The 24,964-nt window shown below is 44.9% G+C and overlaps 1 protein-coding gene across 3 annotated transcripts in view; it reads left to right on the forward strand.

The window, feature by feature from the left end:
* Nucleotides 1–24,964, forward strand: part of SPAG17 (sperm associated antigen 17) — a 1,712,709-nt gene that overhangs the window by 1,467,072 nt on the left and 220,673 nt on the right. For all 3 annotated transcript variants that reach the window (XM_069635754.1, XM_069635756.1, XM_069635755.1), the window contains one exon: nucleotides 15,973–16,075. In XM_069635754.1, the coding sequence (XP_069491855.1) occupies nucleotides 15,973–16,075 (103 nt within the window). The remainder of the gene's footprint in view (nucleotides 1–15,972; nucleotides 16,076–24,964) is intronic.

Raw genomic sequence — 24,964 nt, forward strand, 5'->3', positions numbered from 1 at the left:
CGGCCTCGAGGGTCCCGCAAAGTGGATCTCCGGCTCCCAAGGTCCGATCCGAGCCAGGATCGCAGCAACACGTAGCCACAGTAATAGGGATGCCAGTGGGTCGGTCGGGTAGGCGCAGAGCTGCATTCGCCCGCAGATGTCCTCGGATGAAGAGCGGCTGTGCACGGAGCTCAAGAGCTAGGCAACCATCTTGACGGCTGCTCAACAGCGCCCCCCAACCCATGTAGTTTTGACCAGAAGAAGCCGCAGTGGAAGGGCTACTGCTATGGCTAACTTTTATGTTACATTTTTCTAAAAGTGGTATGGAGAGATAGTGGTTAGGTTTTGGACTGTGGACTGTTTTGATTTGGACAATTAACGAGCACCCTTAGTTTAGTTATTTAGGCTGGGAAAATCCCTCAAAGCAGTAGGGACAGGCAGGCATTTTCTCTTTATTTCAAATAAACACCCTTGAAATGTTAATCTCTAGTTACACTCCTCCTTCTGGTTCGCCACAGTTAGTGTTGCAAGTCCAATTCTTTCTCAAGTCGGTATCTGGGCACTGTTAAAGAAAGTGCCATTGAAGTAAAACATCAAGTCTGTTTGTCAAGACCATAAATGCAGGGCCTCCTTGACATTCTTTTTTGTAATGTGTCTCCATCAGGAAGGCAGCATTGCTATTGCCTAGCATCAGTTTAGGTTTTCTTTTGAATAAATTCCATTCCTCTGCAGGTCACTTTGGCGATAGATACAGAGAGTTCCAGTCTCACAGGCAGCGTAGTGAATACAGTGCTGGCATGGTGTGTTCCCACTGATCTAGTCGAAGCAGTAATGGCTACAAGGACAGACCCAGTGCCCTGTGGTTAGTAACCTAACTGTGCCCAGCGAGTCAAGGTACATGAACTGCTTCCTCGAAGTACTTCACATTTGGATTGTAAAGTGCGTGAGCTTAGCCTTCATCTTTGTTAAGGAGATACTTGTACAACCCCTAGGTGATGGCTGTGTAATCATCTAAGTTGATTGTGGTACCAAAAGGAAAACCAGAGGGAGGAAGGCCGGCAGAGAAGTACAGTTAATCCCAATAGACACCACAAAAGAATACACCACACTGCTATACTGACAAAACATATACTTTATTATAAGGACACACATACGCCTAAGATCTCACACACTTTATCATACTTATGACAACCCACCTAGTCCTAATCACGGCACACCTATACTCACACCTACCATATCTAAGCAGCAAGTAGGCACACCTGCCAACAACCCCAACATTACAGAGCGTAACACCAGAATAGGTAACAGACTTACCACAAACGTCAAACCACCAGCCAAACATAGCACCAAGACCATTAGTAAACTGTACACAGTTTCCAACAATCCCACACGTACACGCAAACATTCCCACACTCTTAGGACTAAGAATTTAGCTGACAACAGCCCTCACCTCATCCAGAAGAGCAACCAAAAACCTCCCATAAAAGGGGCACTAGTAAATGTCAGGTCCCTTGTTGCCCTCGCGACTGAAATCGCAGATGTCATTCTGTCCAACAACTTAGACTTCCTTGCAGTAAAAGAAACCTAGCTGCATGACGCAGCAGGCCCATTTCTAACCTAAGCCATCCCCAACCACTATTCCATCCTCAGAGCTGACAGACCCAACGCTCGAGGAGGAGGAATAGCCATCTGTCATGATCTCTGCTTCCAAAAGATCAGGACTTGCCCGACTCCCTTGGAAGCAGACCCATAACCCCGGTTCCGAGTGCCAGCCAGTCCCAATTGGGACCTTTTGGACCCTGTGCTGGCGCCAGTGGCACCAGGCTCATAAAGATGCCCAGTCCCAGCGCTGGAAGCGCCGGGCTCATAATGCTTGGGTGGACTTACCTGCAGCAGACCATGCTGCTTACTTACCTGCCAGTTGAACCCCTGATCCTCTTCTGTTTGGGACTACTTTTCCTGTTGGGTGGGGCAGGAGCCACTCCCTAGGTTCAGAACACTGGAACTCTTCTGGAAAGCAGGAACTCTTTTCTTACCTAGGCGTGGCTGTGGAAGGAGACACCTAAGCACTACAGGAGGCTATTTAAACCACACCCGATGGATGAATCTTGCTTTGCGTTATTCTGCATTCTCTGCAGCAGAACGCTCATCGTGTCTTCTGCTTCTGATCCTGGACCTAAGGGAACAAAGGCTTACCATCCTGGAATCCAGTCTTCAGCAGCACCTGTAAAGACAAAGAAAGAACAGGTTAGCACTACGGTCTTCAGTGGCAGCGCATCTCTTACCTGGTCCATCGGCTGTCACCAACGCCTCGCGCTGCATTCCAGCATCTGAAAGACAAAGGCTTACCTACTCTTCGCATGCTCTGGAGGTCTTCGCACTGCATTCCGGCATCTGAAAGACAAAAGCTTACCAGCTCTTAGCACGCTCCGGAGGCCTTCGGCGCTGCATCCCGCATCTGAAAGACAAAAGAAGGTGCGTTTAAAGACATTGGGCAACTTTATTACTCACATGCCATTACTCCTTCCCACGCCGAATCCAGTGGGTATTCCAGCACCCTTCAGCTTCTCTAAAGCTCTGAACTTGTACCTGCAAGATAAAAGGGACAGTTAGTGCGCATCGTGAAGCAGGCTACAAGCGCTTACTTACATGCTTCCAGGCGCTTCTATTCCTCACGCGGGTTCGATCCTCAACTCTCATCAGCCCGCCATCCGCCATCGCCGGAACCCTGCAAAACAAGAGATATCATTACAAAAGACTTTTAAGACATTTAAAGTGCCCAGAACTTACCATTTGTGCAGTTAACGACGGACAGCAGTCCTCTGAGGTCAAGAGGCCTGCACCCTTATCCAGTGAAGAAACTGGTTACGACACCCTGCCCCGAGGCAGATGGAGAGCTCGGCGTTCACTTACCTAAGGTGAGGGCGTTAACCTTTGGGGTTCTACAGGAGAAGAGAAAGGGAAGAGGAGAGAGGCACCCAATAACCCCAGTTCATTCATCCCATATTTTCTATCTGCAGACATCTTACTCTTCGAGTCAGACATACAGTGCACAGAGGTCCAGCCCAAAGAGCCAACCGTGTGTTACACATCACCTTTGAAGATACGGCATTCACCCAGTCAAGACCGGCGCCTCTGCGGGAATCAGGTGAGCGTTACACCATCGTCTTCAAATCTGCCCTAGATATGAGACCAGCCACCTCCTCTCCTCTGCCATCCTGTGAACTCCTCACGGTCAAGCTCCAAACATCTCCTAAAAATATTATCACCATCCACCTAATATATAGGCCACCAGGACCCTCCAGATCTTTTGAAGAAAACATCACAACATTAGTAGCTGAGAACACTAAACGAATGGCGCAAAACATCATCCTAGGTGACTTCAACCTTGGCTATAACGATCCCAAAGACCTAACAGCTATCTCTATAGCCAATGCACTATCAGAGCAAGGTTTCGTACAAATAAGCACCCTACCCACTCATGTGAAAGGTAGGAGACTCGATTGGGTAGCAGACCTCAACTGCAATATTACCCTAAAAGAATCCTCACCACTCGTGTGGACTGATCATCATCTCCTATCCCTAGACATCAATGCCAACAATCTAGAGCCTAAGAAGTCCCCCATTGCACCTCTGTGTCCGACTAGGAATAAACGTAACATTACTGCTGAGGCCATAATACCTCTGGTAACTCCCATACTCAATTCTATACCCTCCACGAACGACCTGAATCTGCTGGTCAACACCTACAATGAGGCCATGACCGGAGCCATAGATACCATCGCCCGCTAAAATTGCGCAAAGGCAAACCGAGAGCACATCTGAACTCATGGTTCACCCCTGAACTTAAACTCCTATGTACAGAAAAAAAGAAAACTTGAGGCACTCTGGAAAACCACCCCCTCCACAGAAAATAAAGTTAACCTAACCAACATTACTGCTACTTACAAAAGTGAGATAATCTGTACTAAAAAATAATCTTTGAATGTTAGAATAAACCAGGCAAGTTCCAGCACAAAATAACTATTTAATATCCTAAAGGAATTAGAAAACCCCAATCCACCTATTGATACCTGTACCAAGGACAAATCTTGGTGCACCAGCATTCAAAATACTCTCTCCAATTAAAATCACAGGGCTCCAGTCCAAAATAGCCAACAAACGGCACCAACTTGCCTCTGGCAATCTCACCAGTCCAATCATACAACCATCCACACACCTTAACTCAGACTTCACTTTCAACCAGGTATCCATACCTGAGCTACAAAGAATTATAGCATCACTGAAACCATCTAATTGTAAAGGTGACAGTTGCCCGGCTCAAATCATAAAAGACGCAGCCAGAGATTTATCTCCTTTTATCACCAAACTCATAAACTCCTCATTCACCAGCAACTCTGTCCCAAGTAATCTGAAACAATCCTGGGTTCTCACATTACTCCAAAAACAAACACTAAATCCATCTATACCAACGAATTATAGACCGATCACTACAGTCCCCTTCTTATTGAAAATCTTAGATAGTCTTGAATTTGCAAGTATGCAACTCTATCTAGAGACAAACCAACTATTAGGAATCCGTCAATCCGGCTTTAGACCCCAACATGGAGTGGAAACGGCCCTTGTTGACCTTAGAGTCAATTCGACGACCTAAAAGACATAGGTAAAGTTGCCATCCTACTTCTTTTAGACTTATCAGCAGCCTTTGATCTGGTGGACCATAAAATACTTTGTGACCACCTGTCATAAGCAGCACACTTTTCCAACTCTGCTGTCATGTGGATTGAACCCTTCCTCGCAAATAGAACCATGCATATTTTCTCACCTACAGCTGCGGCCGACCCAATCCCCATCACATGTGGAGTCCCTCGAGGCTCCTGCGTATCGCCACTTTGTACAATATTTTTACAAAGCCGCTTTTCGACAAACTGGACCGTATGGGTGTCACCTACACCAACTATGCAGATGACACCCAGATACTCCTAACACTATCAGGCATCTACGACTCTGATGTTTGCCGGATTAACGAAGTCTACATCATCATTCAGGCATAGAATGAAACTAAGTCCCAACAACAGCAGCATCCTCATTGATGGCAACAACATCCCGATTTCCAATAAAGTAAAAACCCTTGGCTTCTACCTTGATGCCAACATTAATATCACCAAACAGAAAAACATGGCTGCATCAGCCACTGCCTACACTGGTAAGCTGATCAGAGCTTGCAGACCCCTACTGTCCACCAACAGCTGCCTTATACTGGCCAGAGCACTTATACAGTCGAAACTGGACTATTGCAATGGCCTCTACTTAGGTGGCAACAAATCTATAATCAATAAACTGCAGGTTCTGCAAAATAATGAACTTAGAGCAGCATTAAACATTCCTAGAAGAGAGCATATCTCCACCACCAGAACGCTATGCAAATGGCTCTCAACACAAAACAAAATTGATCTAAAAACCCTCTGCCTCACATACAAAGCTCTGAACCACCTAGCCCTGCCATATCTCACCAATAAATTTACGATGAAATCATCTGCCAGAATTACTAGGTCCACTAACACATCCTGTTTGGTGGTGCCCAGATACTGGCTAAAAAGAGCTGGCGGAACGGGCTTCCTGGTTCTAGCTTCCCAATTGTGGAACACACTTCCACAGGACATCAAAACAGCCCAACTTTTCAAATATTCAGAAGCCACATCATCACCTGGTTACTGAACAAAAACTAACTCGCCCTCACCCCGCATTCACCTTCACAACATATATATATCTCTCTTGTATATATCTGTCTTCGTTTTCCTATATCCCCCACCTACCTGACTTTCCCAGCCACTGTAATGTTTCATCTGCAATGTGTATGTATAAATTGTATAAACTGTATAACTGCATCACGTAACCATTACCTTAACCTATGTGCCCAGATACCCCTGGGTCAGGCGCGCTCTATAAATAAAATAAACAAACAAAAAATATTTCTGATGTGATAAATAAGTACTCGGTGGAACATCACACATAGCAGAATACTGTGTAAATAAGCAGCCAGCTAAATGCAAGCCCTGTACCTGGTGGTAGACACTATGCATATAGGCTTTCAGAGATAGGTTAAAGAAAAGACCCCTAGACAGTATTAAACACATTAAGAATTACCAGTCAGGATCTGAGAGCAGCACACAGAACGAAGCACAGATTTCCTGCACATAACAAAGTTGTGGCATTTAGATGTAGTCGACAAGGAACGCAATGTCCAACTCAACCAGGAGTGCCACCAAAGTCCAGAATATATTGTAATAGGACAGTCCCTAAGCCCAGAAAGGTATATTACACACCAGGGAGGAAACCAGTAACACCACAGTGAAACAATGTACAACATACACATTTAAAAATATCCAATAAATCAGGAAACATTTCTAAAAAATCCAGGGCTTGGTGAAGGACTCCAGAGACCCTAGAAAAATGCCTTAGTCCAGGTAAGTTCCTTGCAGTGTCACTTGTAGTAGTGGTTCCAGTGTTGGGCAAATTGCCCCATAGGAAACAGGAAAGGCCAGGTAAGTATCAGTATCTTTCCAAAGGTACCCAGAAGAAATAAATCGACCACAGGGGACACTAGTGGAGACCCAGAAGAAGAGATCCAGTGGAAGTTTCAAGACCCAACAGCCCCAGGTGCAGAAAAGCAGAGCATGATAGAGCCCTGAGTGTTAACTAATTGAGAAATGTGGTAGAAGTCGACATGCAGATCCCAACTACCACGGGCCAATGAAACCCCTGACGGTTAGTACCTTGATTAACCTGCCATCCCAGGGCCCTTAGACGACAACTGTGAGGAACCCCTGGTGCAACAGTAAAGACGGATACAAGTGATGAAAGTTCAAGGGTGTTTATTGAACAATGTTTGCAGGGTGGAAAAACGCCTAAACTAAACCTAAATCTAATATGGGAGCAAGCGTCGATCCATCAAATGAAAGTAAAACAGTCCTAGTGGTGTTGACAAAATTAATGGGCCTATACTAAGAAACCTATTGCCAAACCTCACAGCTAATACAAAAAGGGGTGCAGGATAGTTTACAAGAAAAGAAGTGTTCTCAAATAATATGTCAGGATGCAGAAGCTTGGGTCTCCCTTCCCCACGTTTTGAGCATGGGGCAACATGGGAGCTTGGAGCACAGTACATTCTTGGGATTCTCCAGCACGAGACAACAGTTCTAATGGCAGCTCTCAGGACCGTCGACAAGTCTTGTTTCCTTGAAAGTCTCTTGCCTTAGAGGACCTGACGCATTCAAATAACAAAACAAATAAACAGTCTCTTTACCAAGGGATTTGGGTGATGAATTTCACCCCGGCATTCCCCTCTTCTGGGCGCAAATCCCTAGAAAGATCCTTAATGATATCAAGGCCCCAGATAGCTATGTTCTCTCGCTTTTGAGGGCCTCTCCGGTTCAAAATAAAGTTCAAACAAAAAGGAGTTCCTTCAACAATCTTAATGTCCTTTTTAACAGTTCAACGTGGACATCCCTCTGCCGGATTCACTCTTGTCAACACACATCATTTATAACTCCAGCGGTAGCCGTGCTGGTAAAGCCAGGCGCGGGAAAAGGTAACTCCCCATTCCCATTCAAGTCCCGTAGGACTCGGTGGGAATGCGGAGGACGGATGTACCGGCACTGTGTGCAACAGTGCCGGTGCATCCGTCGAAGTCTACGGGCCGGTGCCGCTCTGCCCGCCAGGTCTGACCTGGCGGGCGGGAGGGCATCCCAGCCGCAAACGTGTACTTTGCCGGTCCGGTAACAACGGTGCCAGTAAGCCTACCTGCACCGTTGTTACCGGTCTTGCAATGTTATAATGAGGCCCACTGTTTCTTGGGACTTTAGACTTGCCCCCTTCTCATCAGCATCCCTTGGTCGGGTTAACTCTTATCAAATCCACATTCACCAGTGATTACAGGATTCACTTCCCTTGCTTTCTCACGTGGCTGGATTCACTTCACTTCCCTTCCCTTGCTTTCTTTATAGCTCGTAGATCAGACTTTCGACTGTACAGGGATTTTGCTTAACCTCCTGTATGATTACTTTGACCTATCTTGTCGGCTCTCCTACGGCCTTCTGGTTTCTGTAGTTTAATTCACACAGGGATCGACCAGAGTTTTGTCGAGTTAACACCCACATGGTGGCCATTTTCCATCTGCACCTGGTCTCCCCTTTAACACTTGTTACAGTTCTTTCACAGTTCATTGAACTTGGTTCAAATTTGCCACTTTGCGATTCTCAATCAACAAAGCACGGTTCCTATCCGTTCTCCCCTCGACTCACTGGCTGTGTGGAACCACTTGGCCCTCCTCTTCTTGGGAGTCAAGACCGTTACTGCAGTCGCAGGAGCTTCCCTCGCTCCTGCTTATCGGCATAGGCTTGCCCCGTGTACTGTTGACATCTGCTGCAAGACACTTGTGCTATTGTTCGTTGTCTTAGGCTCGCTTCCTCGAAGGTTCCACGGGACTGGGATGAAAAGGGCAAGATCACTTCTCTCCTCGCTACCTTCTCGATTCCTTCTACCTTTTTCTTTTGCTTGAACTGCCACGCCTGCTTTGCTGTCTCGTCGTGCTGTCTGCCGTGCTCATCCTGTGCTCTCCTTCCCCACCTTTTATCCCCTTGTGGAAGCGAAAGGGCCGTCAGGTGTGTGTGTGATTCTGATCAATTGCCTGACCCTTGTAAAGGGACATGTCAGGTTAACGGCTCTGATGTTAGTCCATTCTTGGGTGTGTCGTGTGAAAGTGTTTGTGGCGGAAAAGAGAGGGCAGTGGTTTTGAATGTCCTACGTGGTAGGATGGGGAAAAGGTGTTGAAAGAAGGGGGGTACGTGTCTCACCTGTCGGTGTCCCACTCCTTGGGGACCCCCATCTAGGTGATCCTCCCTCACTGGTCCACCCCCAGGAACTGGATCCAATCGCAATGGCTGTGTCCTGGCCACCTGGATGACAGATCCCCAGGCACTAGCTAGGGGACACCTTCAGGTTTGTCACACTACTTGGTGTTCTTTCCTGAAAACACTGTTCTACGAGAGCAGGACAACCCAATAAGCAAACGCTTCTTTTTACCGGGTGAAATAAAGCCTGAGCCAACTGTGACAATGATGGCTCAAAAGAACATGGACCCACCATCCAGAAGCCAAATCAGCAACAGAGATGCCTCCAGGAGAACAGAGGTACTTGCACACGGCAGACACTGGTGGTTCAGCAGGCAAATGCGAATGGCACACCAGCAAAAATGGCCCCTGCAGCACTACAAAGGAGGTGGTGACCAAGATGCCCCAAATAAGTAGATTTGATGTGGTGTTGGGGTCACAACAACCTTCTAGTCATCGGTAACTTCCAAAACCAAGGTGAAGGACCTTGGCGGAAAATGCAGTAAGCAGCTGGAAAACGGCTTGTGAAACGGTCCACGATTGGAAAGCCTGGCCCAACTAGGCGAGAAGAACCAGCTGCAGAGTAATTAAGACCCTAGAAAGCACGCCCAGCACATGAACATGCAAACCAAAGCAATGACAAGAGACACCCGTCCCATCAGTATGGCCAGACTAGGTCTCAAAATGTGCTACAATGTTTGTTTTGCACCAAAATAATTCATCAGTTAAGCAGACCAGCTCACTATTCACAAATCCAGCAGCACTGAGCCCAGGAACAGTTTCCCCTATATGTCCCTACACTCACTTGGCCTGGCATCTGCCAGCCCACCAAGCCCATTAGGGAATTCAATACAAACAGCCAGGCCCACAGACACAGCAAGTGTAGTGGCCTGCATCGGGCCAGTACAGGTCAAAATGAGTTAAAAACACTTTGGAGGCTGCCATCCTGGTCTCACAAAGAGCCCACAAGGGAAGAACAGCCATCCATAGGCCTGCCTTGTAGTTTCCCTGAACATGGGAAGCTCCTCAAACAAATTGCAGTGAGTAGGACTTTAAAAATAAACATGAGTTATCCCAATGGTTAAGGTACAGGTATATTGGGCTACTAATGTAGTCAATTGTCCTGCACGCATGGTGAAGTAAAATCTAAATATTAGCTGCCCCCAGCCAACCCCCTAAACCCAACATAGGATACTAAAACCACCTTAGGACAAACATCGGGTGCCTCGGAGGCACCCCTGGGACTAGGCACCTCATGACCCTCTGGTCACGAAATTAAATTAGAAACCACAAAAAATAGAGAGGGAAAAACAAAAAGAGTTCTATAAGGAAAGACTGCAGAACCCCCAAACACTGAATTCTGCCCTAACTAAGGTGAAAGCCTGGGTGAAGTGGGCAGATCTGTTTCCGTCCTAGATGTGAATAGGCAAGCTTCTCAATCAAATGTTTAGGATGGTTAGCCTTGAGAATGCTGCAATGTGTTGCAATCTATCGGTTTATTAAACTCTTCTATAATAATGATGCCAGTTTCTAACCTCATTATTGCTTCTTTGTTTGTGTGCATCAATAGAATGAAGTAAAGTGTGAAACATCCTCGAACCACATACCAAAAATATCAACAACAAAACACACCGCCCTATCTTCTCTAATTCCTACAACTCTGAGCAGAAAGCGCTCCCATACCTGTGCCAGTCAACTCTCAATAAGAACCATTATGCATGGTGTACCTAAGTCACATCATGTGTTTACAAATCTCGCGTTACTGTTGCTAAGCCTGCCTCATGCTCAGTATTGCTCTGCAGGCTCACTGTCCTGAATGCTATTCAAATAACTTGCTCAAACACTTGAATTTTAGAAATCAATATTTGTAAAAAGTGAGTATGTTCTGTCAAATGATTTTCATTACGGTTCACCAATGTTTGCCAAGTATCCTCAAAATATACATTCGGGTTTCACCATCACCATCTTGTGGCCAATGCTGGATTCGACTTTTATGGACTTCATTGATTCACGGTGCATCACCCTTTCTCATGATGGCCCTGAATCATGCTGTTCCCATCTTCATCTTGTATCCAGGCTAGCAACATTATGGGCCTCATTATGAGTTTGGAGGCAGCCATGGTGCTATTAGCACCATGGCTGCCTCCAAACCAGGCTCCATTACCGGGTTCTTTCAATGAGGAATAATCGGGTCATTCCAACATTGGAGGACCCAGTAATTCCTCCTTGAAGGAACCATTCCTCATTCCCATTTGAGCCCCCATATGGCTCAATGGGAATGGGGAGGGAGGTAATAACCGGCACATTAGAAGTGGCCCATTATTACCTCCCTCTTCCCCTCACGGGACCCAGAAAAGACATCTGGTTTTACCTGGTCCGGGTTCCGCAAAGGGAACCTCGTAATCGGCGCTCACGGAATGAAGGGTGCCGTCCCGTACCGGCACCCTTCATTCCGTGAACACCAGGGTCGTAATGAGGCCCTATGTGTTACTACTGGCTTCTGCAAATGTATTTGCTCTCCCTTCTTGCTTCTCCACTCTTTTTGACTGCTTACTCTGTTTTCTCCTCCTCTCCCTTTCTCCCTTTTCCTATCTCCTCCCCTCCTCCCCTTACTTTCTTCTATGCATTTACTCTATCAGAGTTGTCCCTGGACCTAGTATGATAGCAACCTTGTCTGTCTCCTACCCCTCCCCTTACTTGTTTTTCTCATCCCCCCTGCCCCCTCCAGCACTATCTGAAATGTTGTCAAGCCTAGTACGATAGTCGCTTGTTTTGTTCCTCCCCTCCCTTTCTGCACCCCTGTCCCTCAGCTTTTGTTTTCTCTGGCTCTACCAGGAATGTCGTCAGGCCTAATATGGTAGTTGTCTGTTTCCATTTCCTTCACACTCTCCACCTCCTTTCCTTATCTATGTCTTAGCTCTTGCACTATCTGAAATGTCGTCAGGCCGAGTACAATAGTTAATTTCACATCCTTACTGTTCATGGCCTGTAAGAATGTCATTGTATTTTCCCTTGTTGCCTCCCTTGCCTTGAAGTGCTTTGAAACACATTGTGTATAGGCGCTATATAAATAAACCATCATATCATATCATATGTTAAAATGTATTAAAATGTGGTATAACAGCCCATAAAAGAGTCCCATGACGGAAGGCTTTGCCCAGTGAGATGAGAAGGGCCATCAGCAGGACGATGAAGACCCAGCTGATGAAAATGCAAACTGGAGTTTGCCCTGTCAGGAGATTTTCACCTGTCTTTTAGCCATTTTGTGTCTTGGCCTTCTTCCTCCCTGCTCGGGTCCGGAAATTGCCTTTTTCGGGCAAAGTGGCGGTCTGTGTTTGTGGCCTGATGTGGGGGCTGGGTCTGTCTAAACCCAGGCCACATCCAGGCCAGTGTGTCTGTTGCTGGGCAGATTTGCTGACCAGAGGATGTCCATGGTTGGACAGCCCCTGCCAGTTTGAAAGGTGCAGATCACTTACCATTGGTGGACCTGGGGGCAACTTCAGTCCAAATCCTGGATAACAGGAGAACTCCTGCAGCTCATTGTTGGAGTCAAGACCCCTACGAAGAAGTGCAGTCCACCGAAGACCTGGTGACCGCTGCAGCTGATCAGCATTGCCTCCAGTCAAGTCCCGGTGAAGCCCTACTCTTCATCCTAATTCCCAGAAGGCCCTTGTTGGTGCTTCAAACCCTGGACTGGTGGAAGGAACCTGTCCCAACCTCTGCTGAGCCTTTGGATGTGTCTCTAGACCTCCGATGGATTGACCAGCTCTCCCCAGGCTACCTCTCTGAAGAGGTTGCCATTCCAAGGTCATGCTGGGAACTTCTTGGATCTTCCTCTTGTGTAACAAGGCACCTGCTACTGCAAATTCAGCCTTGGGGACCGAAAAGAAGCTGTGCAGGGCCTGCTTATTTTTCGCACCATGAGCATCACCTATCGTCACCGGATCATGATGAATCCTGCTGCATCCCAACTTCATCATGTTCAGGAGGTCTCCTGAGTTTACCTGTACCATGGAGGTCTTCATCCTTTTATGGCAAGGGTGTCCAGCAGTCCCATCTTCAGAACCTGGATCCTGGAATTGTGGACTAGCTGGAGCCATTCCCTAAGCTGAAAGGGTCAGCTTCACCCACAGCCCCTGGCCCACACAGCACAGAAATGAGTAGGCCCAGCGGATTCAGAAATCCCTGAAGTTGTTGCTGAACAAATCGGAGTATGAAGGAGAGTTGGCATAGCTATGTGTAACCTCCGCCCACCATAGGGCTGCATGGTCGTAAAGATCTAACCATATCTCTCCCTTCCGTGACTAAGGACGGTGGTGGTCTGGTCAAGGGTCTTCAACTGGGCTTCCTCGTAGAATGGTAGGATTGGGAGAGAAACACTTGTAAGAACTTTACGTACCTTTTTATTTAACTTCTGGAACATTTACTCAAAAATTGTGGTATTGGCAATTTTTGTTCGCAAATCAAATAGTAAACCCTCCTGCAAAGTACATATTGTGGAACTTATGACTTTTTGCATAAGGTCCCAATTCTTAGCAGTATTGGGCTTATTAAGAACTATAGACCTTATGTTAGGTTTATCTGTAGGTGTTGTACCTAATCTACTTACCTGTCTGTACTGGCTCTAAATTGTTTTCTCTATTTTCTTACTGACATTACCGGCCATAGTTATTTACACTGTTACCGTTGACTTTGCTAACCATTGCAGAACTGTTTCCAAAGGTAAATTGTTGGTGTTCTGTTAGCGGAATCCTCAATAGTGAATGCTTATATGTATATGATAGTTGTGTGATAATTGAAGGTTTAATTTCTTTGACTGTATTCTAAAGGACTAATAAATAATCGTATATTTTTGTACATCTTCTGTCTAACTCTCTGTGTCTCTCATTATAGCCCTACACCACTCTCGCACCCTCTTGAGTCTAAGCCTTACTGCTCTCCTGCTCTGCCTTGATTGGGTTTGGAACTCGTGTCTTTTTCTATTCACTATTGTAGGGTACTATTCCTACTCACTATAATATGGTGGCTTCTCAGAATCCACCCCCAGGGTTGAAAATACATCTTAACAGTGTTTAAGATTGATTCTTTTCTTACCAATTTGGCAACATCTACAAAAACATCAAAAGGTTTGTTACATAGTTTTAGTACAGAACATAAACCCTTAAATGGAACTGAATATTTCTCTGGTGTCCTAGCCTTGCAGCCTATTCTATGTAAGTGGTCATCTAGCCACCCACTCATTTATTTCCAAAATGGAATTGCGTGCAGGAAGGCGATCCTTGTGAATGAGCTGAGAAGGTGGTCCCCACACCTGGTGACATTGCTTCTTTGATGGAAAAAAGTGTTGCCACCAAGAGGAGGAGTTTGATTCCTCTAAGGTCCCACATCAGCTAATATGTAATTGCCAGGCCGTGCAGCTCTGGATGCTGTACGTGTCCATTAATCTTCCCGGGCGTTGAGGCTTCTACACAAGAAACTGTGTGCTGGTCCTTCTAAATCTCACCATCCACTTCCTATTCCTTGAAAGTAATGAGATTCAATATAACATGAAAAACTATGAGACCATAGGAAACTGAACTTTTAAACTATTGTGGCTGTAACTTCTTTGAATGAAAACCTTTATGTGGGAGCAACCCAGATCTCAACTCTTTCCAGCTAGGATATTGAAAGGAGCCTCCCGGGCTATTGGCCATTTAAGGTTTGTCAGTAATCTCCAAGGAAGAAGTGGCCAACACTGATATCTCGGAAGGTATTACATTTGAATATTAGAATAAGTTATTCCTCAATTTACCAATAGTGCCACTAGGTTTCCTTCAATATTCTCTGTCACTTAATCATGTCTTAATGAATGTACAAGATACATGGACAATGACGTTCAGGTATCAGAAATGTTTTGTAGCACCTCCCCTATACAAAGCACTTGTCCCTGATGAATTTCTCCAAAACACATAAGAAATAACCATATTTCAGCCTAGAGAAAGTAGCAGAATATGAACTAATGAACCTCTATAGTGAACAAAGGTATTCTAGAGAAGCGCATATATTTCTAGTAGCTGTATATGTTTTTGAACTCACATAGTGGTAGTGGTTCTTATAACAGGCGTGTTATAAATGACTCGTATCAAATCGTAACTAGGCACTTTTTTTATCAGTATTTGTCCGGTCATGTGTAAAATGTGACTAGATTAAATGTTTTTCCAGTATGGTCAACTCTTGATTACCAAAATGGACAGAGCACAATACAGGTTGCAATTTTACATCCACTTTTAAGTTGAAGGGAACATGGTGGCACATGGAGAGACGCGTGTCACTTCCGTCCCATCCCAGCAGCAGTAGTTAAAGCCTTAGTGCAAGCATTCGCATCATATTATTTGAAGATCTGTTGAATCTCTAAGTGACGTGAGTATGGTGAGAATCAGACCGCTTGTTGGGTCTGCCTGATGGGGCATATGGTGAGTTTCCTCTTGAAATGTTGCAGGTCATGAAAACTATTATAGAATACTGCCTTGGAAGGCACTAGATATCTCTTTCAGTTAAAAAGTCAAAATTGCAATTTTTGCTGATGGTCAAGTAAAATTCAAAGAAAACAGACTGTGATGGGTGGGATTCTAGTATAAGGTGGGATTTTAATTAACTATGATGGGTGGAATTCTAGTATAAGGTGGCATTTTAAAAACAGACTGTGATGGGTGGGATTTTAATAATAGACTGTGTGATGGGTGGGATTTTAATAATAGACTGTGTGATGGGTGGGATTGCAGTATAAGGTGGGAATTTAATATAATATCACATCTTCCATCTCTTCTAAGTGCTGTATAAATGTGTTATTGCTCAATTTAATGAGAGTCCAATTATTGAGCTCTAAAGGGTGACGGGCTCAGTCAGCCGTGCCGATATTTGAACCTTTTACTGCAGCTTGAACAGTGTCTGAGCAAGCACTTAACTCTCTGAGCAATCCTAGTGCTAAAGCATATGCCTACTCTACGAGCAACGCCATCGCATCCCATGAATGTACTGTATAGGAACATTTGTTGAGTTTTGTATAAGACACTTTCCTTAATGTCGCAGCTAATTTCCTGTTACTATCATCCTGTGTTTACAGACAAGAGGTAGAAGAAACGAAGGAGCAGCTTCTGGCAATGAAGAAGAAACTGATCCCTCCTTATTTTAAGTCTGAGATGGGGCTGGCCTTCCTGCTGTCACAGGTAACAGAGCACCAGGACATTTAATTTGCTGATCTCCCTATGTACCCCAGATCTATCACACATTAGAATAGTCTGGGGTGTGCTGAGCCAAATCGACAACGGATATATTCCAGCCTAGTGTTCCACTTGACATCTGATAGACCAACAGTAGCGAAGCCGGAATATGTCTATTATATATTATATATATATTATATGCACCAAAGAGGAATGTGCCCATACTTTATCCCTTTCCACCGCTACCCCCGCCCCCGTGCACTCCCCATGGACGAGAATTACTGGGGGGTGGAAATTGGCGCATTAGGAAAATATATAAAACACCTGGTTCCCTCTTCGGTAACACCATAGCAGCCCACAACTGAAACCGATACCTGGGAGAAGAAAAGCCATATTCCCTGGCGTGATGACATGGCCATTGATTATGCACTCTGTAATCCTTTGGAAGCCATACAGACATAGTTTTAATGAGTCTGCACGATCTCATCACCTGGCTCTTGTGCCCTCCACTCACAAATACTCCTATTATTCCACTATCCATGACAGGCCTTCACTAGGGTATGTTGCTGCATCTCCCAGCCTTGTTCGTTCAGATCTCTCATTCTGTTGATGCATATTCAATCATTGTTTCATACCCATTCTGTAAATTGTATACAATGATGATTTTACTACTTGGCGGACAGTGAACCACACTTGTATGTTCCATTTGTCGCTTCTCAGTTTTTGGACTTATCGGGTTGCTGTGCCTTTCTGCCCTCTTTTGTCACCCCCTCTGTCCTGGGTTATCTGGGGAGGTGATGATGGGAGAGATGGAGCCTCACCACTGCTGATGCTCCAGACTAGGATCTCCGTCATTGATGTTCCTCAGATAAAGGAGTCCTCATCTAAACTGTTCTGGTCTCTTTGAAAGTGTTATGGATGCTGTGTTGTATGGGTGCATTTCTGTGTTCGTTTTCCTGCCAGTTAATCCCCTTCTCCCCTGGATCTCTACTCATTTTCTGGCTGACAAATCCAAGGGCTGTTGGCTATCCCTTTTGCTGCTGCCATTGTTGAGATCCTTGCCTTCGCCCACTGCCCACCCTAAATGCAACTCCAGCAAGCAAGGCTCATGCATCATGTTAGTGTGTGACTTTAACTGCATCCAGGACTCCTTGGGTGACAAGATTGGGACTGTTAAGGTGCAGACCGAAGGGCTTCCCACAATGTACTGCTACTTAAATACGCTTTTGATCTGAATAACCCATAGCGTCCCAGTAACCTTCAATTCAAAGATTACACCTTATCCGCCAGCACCATGAATCCTTCTCCTGCGCTGATTATTTTTTAGTATCATGCAACACTCTTGACATGGTCCTGGACACTGGAATATGTGGGACTGTTGCTTCAGGCAATGCCCATGTATCCTTAGATCGTGATACGCTTGTAGCTTCTACCGGCCCTAAATGTTTGAGATTAAATACTTGCCAAATAGCTTATGTAGAGTTTGTGAAATGGTTCGGCTGATTCACAGGATTGGTGGTTGTTTCACCTTTCGGAGGCTTTAACCAATATATATTACTCTGGGGGCTGTAGGTAGGGAGACTGTTATTTTGATAAATCCTTAACTGGTCCTATTCAGGAACCAGAACCTGTTCCAAGCCAACATGGTGGAAGTGCATCAGAATTGTGATTGGTTAAGAGTCTAAACAGGAAAGGCAACTAACTTTCTAAACTGCCTTTCATCAAAGGCAGTTCCTCAAAAGCTTTGGAAAAATCCATGGTGTACCTCAGTTACGTCATGTGTTTACAAATCTCATGTTACTGTTGCTAAGCCTGCATCATGTTCAATATTGCTGTGCAGGCTCACTGTCCTGAATGCTATTCAAATAGCTTGTTCAAAGATTTCAAGTATGAAGGTGCTATTTTGAAGAAGCTTGCTGATTTCTAGCCCTAAGACAGTGTTTTTGGGAAGACTTAATTCATGAAGGTGTAGAGACTGGTTTGAAGGAACTCTGTGGGACATTGGTGTATATACGGTGGGACACATCGCTTCTAACACAGCAGGAACCCACATTTAGTTAATTTGACAGTCATACTTGAGAATTTACCTCAGAATCAATGCGCAGTAATTCTTGTGGGCACACAGCATATGTTTAGTTAGTGTGCCAAAAGTTGTGGAAGACGTCGCAACATCAACTGCCAGTTTTTGCAATGGCAAATTTGAGCATGAACAGAGACACTAATCGAGGCAAACTATTGTCTCGCTTTCACCACAACTCTATCCCTGTAAGGACTAGCGCTGATTACATGGTGTGTGTTGCATGTGTAAGTACGGATAGCGTTCTAGGAAACAAACGTTTTGCTCATCAAGCGAGCAGTGACTATGCACTGTGCGGAAGCAACTTTAGTCTAGTCATTCAGTCAGAAAATCCCAGAGGCAGAGAAATGTCTTGCATCAAAAACATTAGAAGATGAAAGAAAATAGTTAAACATACAAGGACAGTCAAGGGGGCACAAACTGTTAATGAAAAGCAAACCCAACTGTCTTCATGCTTGTTCAAGAGATTTTAAATAGAGATAATCAAAACTGAAAGGAAAGCAGCAAGGAGTTGGGGCAAAACAGAAGAAGAGCCGGACAAGTTACTGACATGTTCAAGGGTTTTTATTCAAATTAAAAATTAAACACCTAGCTAGCCCTATAGCTATAAGGGAAGTTCCCTACCTAACAAAACTAAAACTAAGGGTGCACGTCATAATCTAAAGTTAAAAGTCCTTTGTCTAAATCCTAACCAATTAACTGGCCCTACCACTTTAGAAAAACAAACAAAAAGGAAACCAGGACAAGGCCTCTTCCATGGACTTCTGCCTGGCCCAAGACTTGGATTCCTCCTGCAAGTAGGTTTTGCAAGTTTGTCAAATTCTGGATTCCTTTCCCCCTGGAAACAGATTTGTAAAGGTTCAACAAAGTTCTAGCAATGTTCCTCAGGAAATATAAGGTTAGAAATAAAAGTCTGTCAAGTTTGTCTCTTTTCAAAAGAAGGTTTTAAAGAAAACTGCTTCAAACTCTGGAGCTCTTTCCATAAGAAGTTTGTAAACAAATGTTAATCCAATTCTGTGTAGTTACTTTCCAAATGAATGTTTTAACAAATATAGTTCTCACAAAGTTTTCACTGTGGGGCTTTCCCAAAGTCCTCTTGTGCCTTTGCATATATTATCTGGCAGAGTCTTGCTTTAGTGCCTGCCCACATCAACGTTCGGGTATCTAGAGTTCCCGTAACTCTCTCGGCTTTTCCAGTCTTGGGTATTAAAGTCCTCCGATATTCAAATCTTTCAGTTTCTCCATTTGTTGGTGCTATCTGAAGACCTCTGGCTCTCTGATAGCCTTGCCTTTTCTCTGTTTCGGTTTTATCTGGCTCCTGTAACCCTTGTGGCTTTCTAAGCCTTGGATATCGAAGTTTCTCAATTTCGTAATGCTCTCTGGAGCCCTATAGCCCTCTGATGGGCTTGCTTTCTCCCTCCTTGGGTTTATCAGTCACCCATAACCTTGTTGGCTTTCCTGCCTTTGACAGTCTCTTAGTTTCTCGGGGCTCTCTGAAGCCCTAATGCCCTCTGATAGGCTTGTTTTCTCTGTGCTCGGGTTTATCAGGCTCCCATAACCTCATCGGCTTCCCCAGTCTTGATCATCAATGTACATATCTCTCAATTGTGTTCTCTCTTTGGGAGCGTTTGCTCAGCGTCAAATGCATTTCTCTTGTGGAACTCGGGATCTGGACTCCCTTCTGCAGTCTCGGCATCGATTACCAGGCCCCAGGACCACCACAGCTTCATTGTGGTCGTGCCACCAGATGAAACAGTTGCTTCTCCATCTGTGTCTCTTTCCCGACCTTGGATTCCTGGATAGTCAGAACACCAGCGTTGGGGTGTCTTGTGAGTGACTCGTTAACTCTCCACTCTATTGCTGGCTCCTAATTATAGCGCGGCTCCGCCCCTCCAGGATATCTTTCCGTCAGAGGCTCGCTTCTGTGTATGATTCTTTCTTCTCCCTGCATAGAAGTTTATCTTTGATTCAAAGTTCCTTTTAGTTTTCTATACGTCATAACAAACAACAAGGGTGTGTCCTCCTTCTTTGACTGAGGCCTTACCTGAAGCCAAAGAGATTGAACAAATGTCAGTATTCGATGGATTCAAAACAGAAGGAACAACAGAAGTTTGCTAAATTCAAAAATATAGAAATTGCTGAAGGTTATAATTATAATAATTATGATGGTTCTTTTATAATGCGCTTAATTTCAGGGACCAGTTTCTAAGCACAAGCCCGGGATTCAAATCTGTGTTGCTATGCGTTGTCTTGCTTCCGAGACAAACACGTTGCCCCTGAGCTCTCTTTCCGGTTTCACTTCATTATAGGTACATTCAGCAATTTCTACATTTTTTACAGAGTTTCTGAAACAACAAAAGCTTTACCCCATAGAGCCCACATTAATTTTAAAGATGAATTTAGCCAGATTCAACCGTTCTCTCCAAAACCTGTATCACGTGCATCTACCGTTCTGTACCGCCTCTCTCACTGTCCTTCTAGGTGTACCGTTAATAGTTTGTCCTAATTGTATTTACATTAGTGTACCCTATGACTGTTTGGCTGTTGATTCACAGCTAGGTCTGCGCTATACCCAGTGCACGCATGCATATATACATACATATCAAACTCAACTTCATCTCTAATTGTTGGCCTCTGCTTGAATTTCTTTTTTCTTTTTTAAATGAAGTGAAATGGCTGCAGCATCTCCAGCCTGCACAGCTGTGAGCTCCAGCTGAAGCTTCTCCCTCAACATTCCTTTTCCCCTGTTTGCTCAATAATAGTTCAAAACAGCACTCACAGAATGCAGTTCTGTTACAGAACAATAACATGCAAAATATAACAACAAGGTGACTGTGCACACATTAACATGAGATAACTATATACAGATGATTAAAAAAGAATCACTTTACAACACAGCCACATCATGACCCTACCCCTAGTTGCCTCACTCCAGGGATTGTCCTTGTATGGCACTCCTTGTATATCACTCGGCCCAGGGATGTCATTTGGGGGTCACCAGTGGTCGCAGCTGCGACCCCTGTTGTCTCCTTTTCTACCCCTTAAAAAAAACATTGTTTTGTTTTTTTTCTTTTTTAAATGGATGCACTTGGGCTGTGGCCAGCGACATGTGATACTTTGTTTCTGGAGTGGCTGGCTTTCTTGTTCAGGCCTCTTACAAAAAAAAAATACAGGGGGTTCCACAAGTGTTACACTATGAGCAGTGACCCTAAATGAGAAAGAATAGGAATAACAAATAATGTGTCTTTCCGGAAGTAAAATTTTATTTCAGGGGGTGAGTCACTGATTTAGTCTGTTCTTAAACTCCTCAAATTAACAATGCAGACAAAAACATCCAAAAAAAGTGTTTAGAGTAGAATAAGCATTGATTTAGGACAATGTATTTTGCTATTTGCAAGTTGCAGTTAAAGCAGGCCTTCATGTCACCACCATTTGGCAGACTTGTCTGTGTTTAAAAGGTCCCTGGATCAAGGTTCCTTCTTTAAGATCCCAGTTATGGCCCAATTATTGAAGGGCCTTGTAAATAAGTTCCCGCCAACTCCCTTTGTTGTCCCAGACTGGGATTTGAATCTAGTTCTAACATTTTTGATGGTGGCTCCTTTTGAGCCCATGCATTCTTGTTCCTTACAGCTGCTATCATTGAAGACAGCCTTTTTGGTTGCGAGAACATCAGCCAGGAGAGTGAGCGAGCTTCAGGTCTTTTGCTGCCAGCCCCCTTTCCTACAGTTCTTTTGGGAACAGGTTTCCCTTAAAGTAAAACCTGGCTCTCTTTCTAAAGTGGTATCTGAATTTCACCTTTCTTAGTCCATAGACCTACGGGTTTTCTACCCTTCACCTCATCCCTCTAAGCCGGAGAAGTGGGTCCATCGCTCACAGGGGCCAAAAGGCATCACCTGGTACTCAAAAAGGCCGAATATGGTCTTGAAAGGCATCTTCCACTCATCTCGCACTCGAACCCGGACTAAATGGTAAGCTCCCCTATGGTTTAGTTTTGAAAAAATGACAGCTCCCTGAATCTGGTCCAGCATCTCCGAGATGAGTGGAAGAGGATACCTATTCTTAATTGTGACCTTATTCAGTGCCTGGTAATCAATACAGGTCGTAAGAGTTCCCTCGTCCTTGGGCACAAAAATCAAGGGAGGGGCTGACTGGGACTGTGAGTGTCTAATAAATCCCTTAGCCAAGTGTTCAGCGAGATACTCCTTTGAGTAATCATTTTCCTTTTCAGTGAGGGCATAAACTCTGCTACAAGGTAAGATAGCTCCTGGTTCCAGGTCTCTTTAGCAATCATAAGGCCTATGCAGTGGTAAATCTCCTGCCTCCCCTTCATCGAACACATCCCAAAAGTCTTGAAAACACTCCCATCACAGCACCAACAGAATGTGACATGGCTCCCCCTTCAGCCAAACTCCTAACCACAGAAACCTACAGGGCACTAGATTGTTCCAAAGGTTGATATCCCAAACAGTGTGCTCTACAAAACTCTGATTGAAATTCAACCAAACCACTCATCTACTCCAGTCAATGTGCGGATTGTGAAAAGTGAGCCAGGTCATACCTAAAATAACCTTCAACTGTGGCGCATCAATCAACTCAAATGACAACTCCTCCCCATGACCATAGTTAAAAGAGCTGTTTCATGAGTAATAGGCCCGGAAGTAAGTGCTGAACCATCCACTGCCCTTACCTGTCCCACCAGAGCTTTCTGTACCAAAGGGATGCCTAAAGATCTAGCCACCCCCAAGTCCATAATGTTTCCCGTGGCCCCTGAATCGATCACCACAGGGCCACTCCCTTTCAAAGTTGCCTCAAGAAACAAGGATACATTCACTGTAATGTGGGGAATAGCAGCGGGGGAGGAGGGGTTGTGGTGGGAGTTGGAAACCTGTTGAGCCTTGGAGACTGGAAACGTTTGGGAGTATTTGGACAGTTGCCTAATAAGTGCCAACTCTTTCCACAATGTAAACGGAGATTATTTCCCCAATGCCTATCTTCCTTTTCTTTAGATAGAGGCCCTCTTGCCCTACCAACCTGTACTTGAGTCCTAACCTTACTCTCCTTGAAAGCCAATTCAAACCTGTGTCGATCCCCTCTGGCGTTTGCCTTCGCATTTCCCAAAACTCTTCTCCGCTCAACACTCCTCTCACCCAAGCGAAAATATAACTGAATAACTAGATCAATTAGTGCCTCACAAGAAGTTGGTCGATCAACAACCGCTGACAGGGCATCCTTCAAATCCTCTCGGAATCCGCGATAAAAAGGGCATGCTCTTTTTTCCTCTGGCCATCCACTCTTTAGAACTAAAGATTTAAAGTGAGTAATGCAGCTGACCAAATCACGACTTTCCAGCTTAAGCTCCAAGAGCTCCCCATCCGCCTACAATGTAGCCTGTCTCCTGTCAAACATTTTGCTGAACTCCACCTGAAAAAGCTGATAATCCCTTAAGGCGGCATGTCTCTGACTGACTAATAACCCTGCCCATGTGCCCGCCAGACAGGTACGACAGGATAAAAGTGACCTTTGCTGCTGCCGAAGTAAACACTTCTGGCCTACTCAAAAGATGCACTTGCATTGAGTTAAAAAGGTCTTAAACCTCTTCGGCTTCCCTCCAAACCATTCTGTGGGGCCAGAGGCACAGGCATAAGGAGAGTTCTTAAGCCCCCTACTGCCCCCTTATTTTCTGACTCATCACTTCCCTGTTCTTCCCTCGCCAACACTGCCTCACCCAATCCCTGGCACCTACAGTTCTGGAGCTAGAGTCCAACTGAATTTGTGCCACCCTTTCGCTTAGGTCTTGTGGAGGAGGTCCCAAATATGGCTGCACTCCAGCCACCCATTTGAAGTACCAGGAACGTTCACACCGAGATATGTGATGAGCAAATAAACCAGCAGAGAGCCGCACTAGGACTCTGCCCAGTGCCCATCAGAAGAGAAACACCTATTGAAGTGCCAATAACCAGACAACCATGGACAGTAAGGTATCCATTGAGACAACCCTACCAGCAAATGACACAAAATGAAGGTTGCTTAAACACTGTCCCAGAACAAACTCAAAAGGCCTTAATTGAAGACGAATGGTGACAACACAAGGGCCCGGACAGACCTACAGATGAAAGAAACAACAATCAATAGATGACACACAAAGACGAAATATCTGAATAAGAATGTCATGAACTTAGAAGGAAGACGATGTTGAAATATAAAGAAACTCAAACTGTAAAGCAGGATGAAAATATCCAACCAGTTAACGCCTGTACATATGCTTGTAACGCAAGAAGCTAAGAAAACAGTGCGGCATGCTATGCTTAGTAGAAGAATAGAGCGGCAAGCGCCAACTATATATCTACCTCAACAAAGCACACTATATAAGTGCACGTCCACGTTATACAAAAGCAGAATTAACCCAGGTTACTAAGGGTCACACAGGACAGGATTCTTATTCCAGCAAAACCAAGAAGAGAGACGGCGGAATCGAAACTCAGCAAGGAGCAGGCCGTGCCTGGGAAATCGAGGTCAAATCAAGAAAGGGAGGCGGACAGAAACTTCGGAGAATCGAAACTTAAGAGCAGAGCAGCCTGCCCCGTGAAGGTCGAGATAAGGAGGCCCAGGCAAACGGCAGGCGGAAAGGAGAATTAAATGCACAAATAGAAGGAAAATGAAGCCGATTCACAGTGTATTAACACGTGAAATGCGAAGCGCAAAGAGGTACCAACGTCTGATGTCACCCAAAACCAGAAGATACCATAACTCTTCCTGACAAGAAGCTACAGTTTTGAGGCCAACCACAGCCAAGTAATTGACACATAGCAATAAAGTAC

The sequence above is a fragment of the Ambystoma mexicanum genome, chromosome 7p (genome assembly GCF_040938575.1).
Source record: "Ambystoma mexicanum isolate Mex_15411 chromosome 7p, UKY_AmexF1_1, whole genome shotgun sequence".
In the NCBI taxonomy this organism is placed as follows: Eukaryota; Metazoa; Chordata; class Amphibia; order Caudata; family Ambystomatidae; genus Ambystoma; species Ambystoma mexicanum.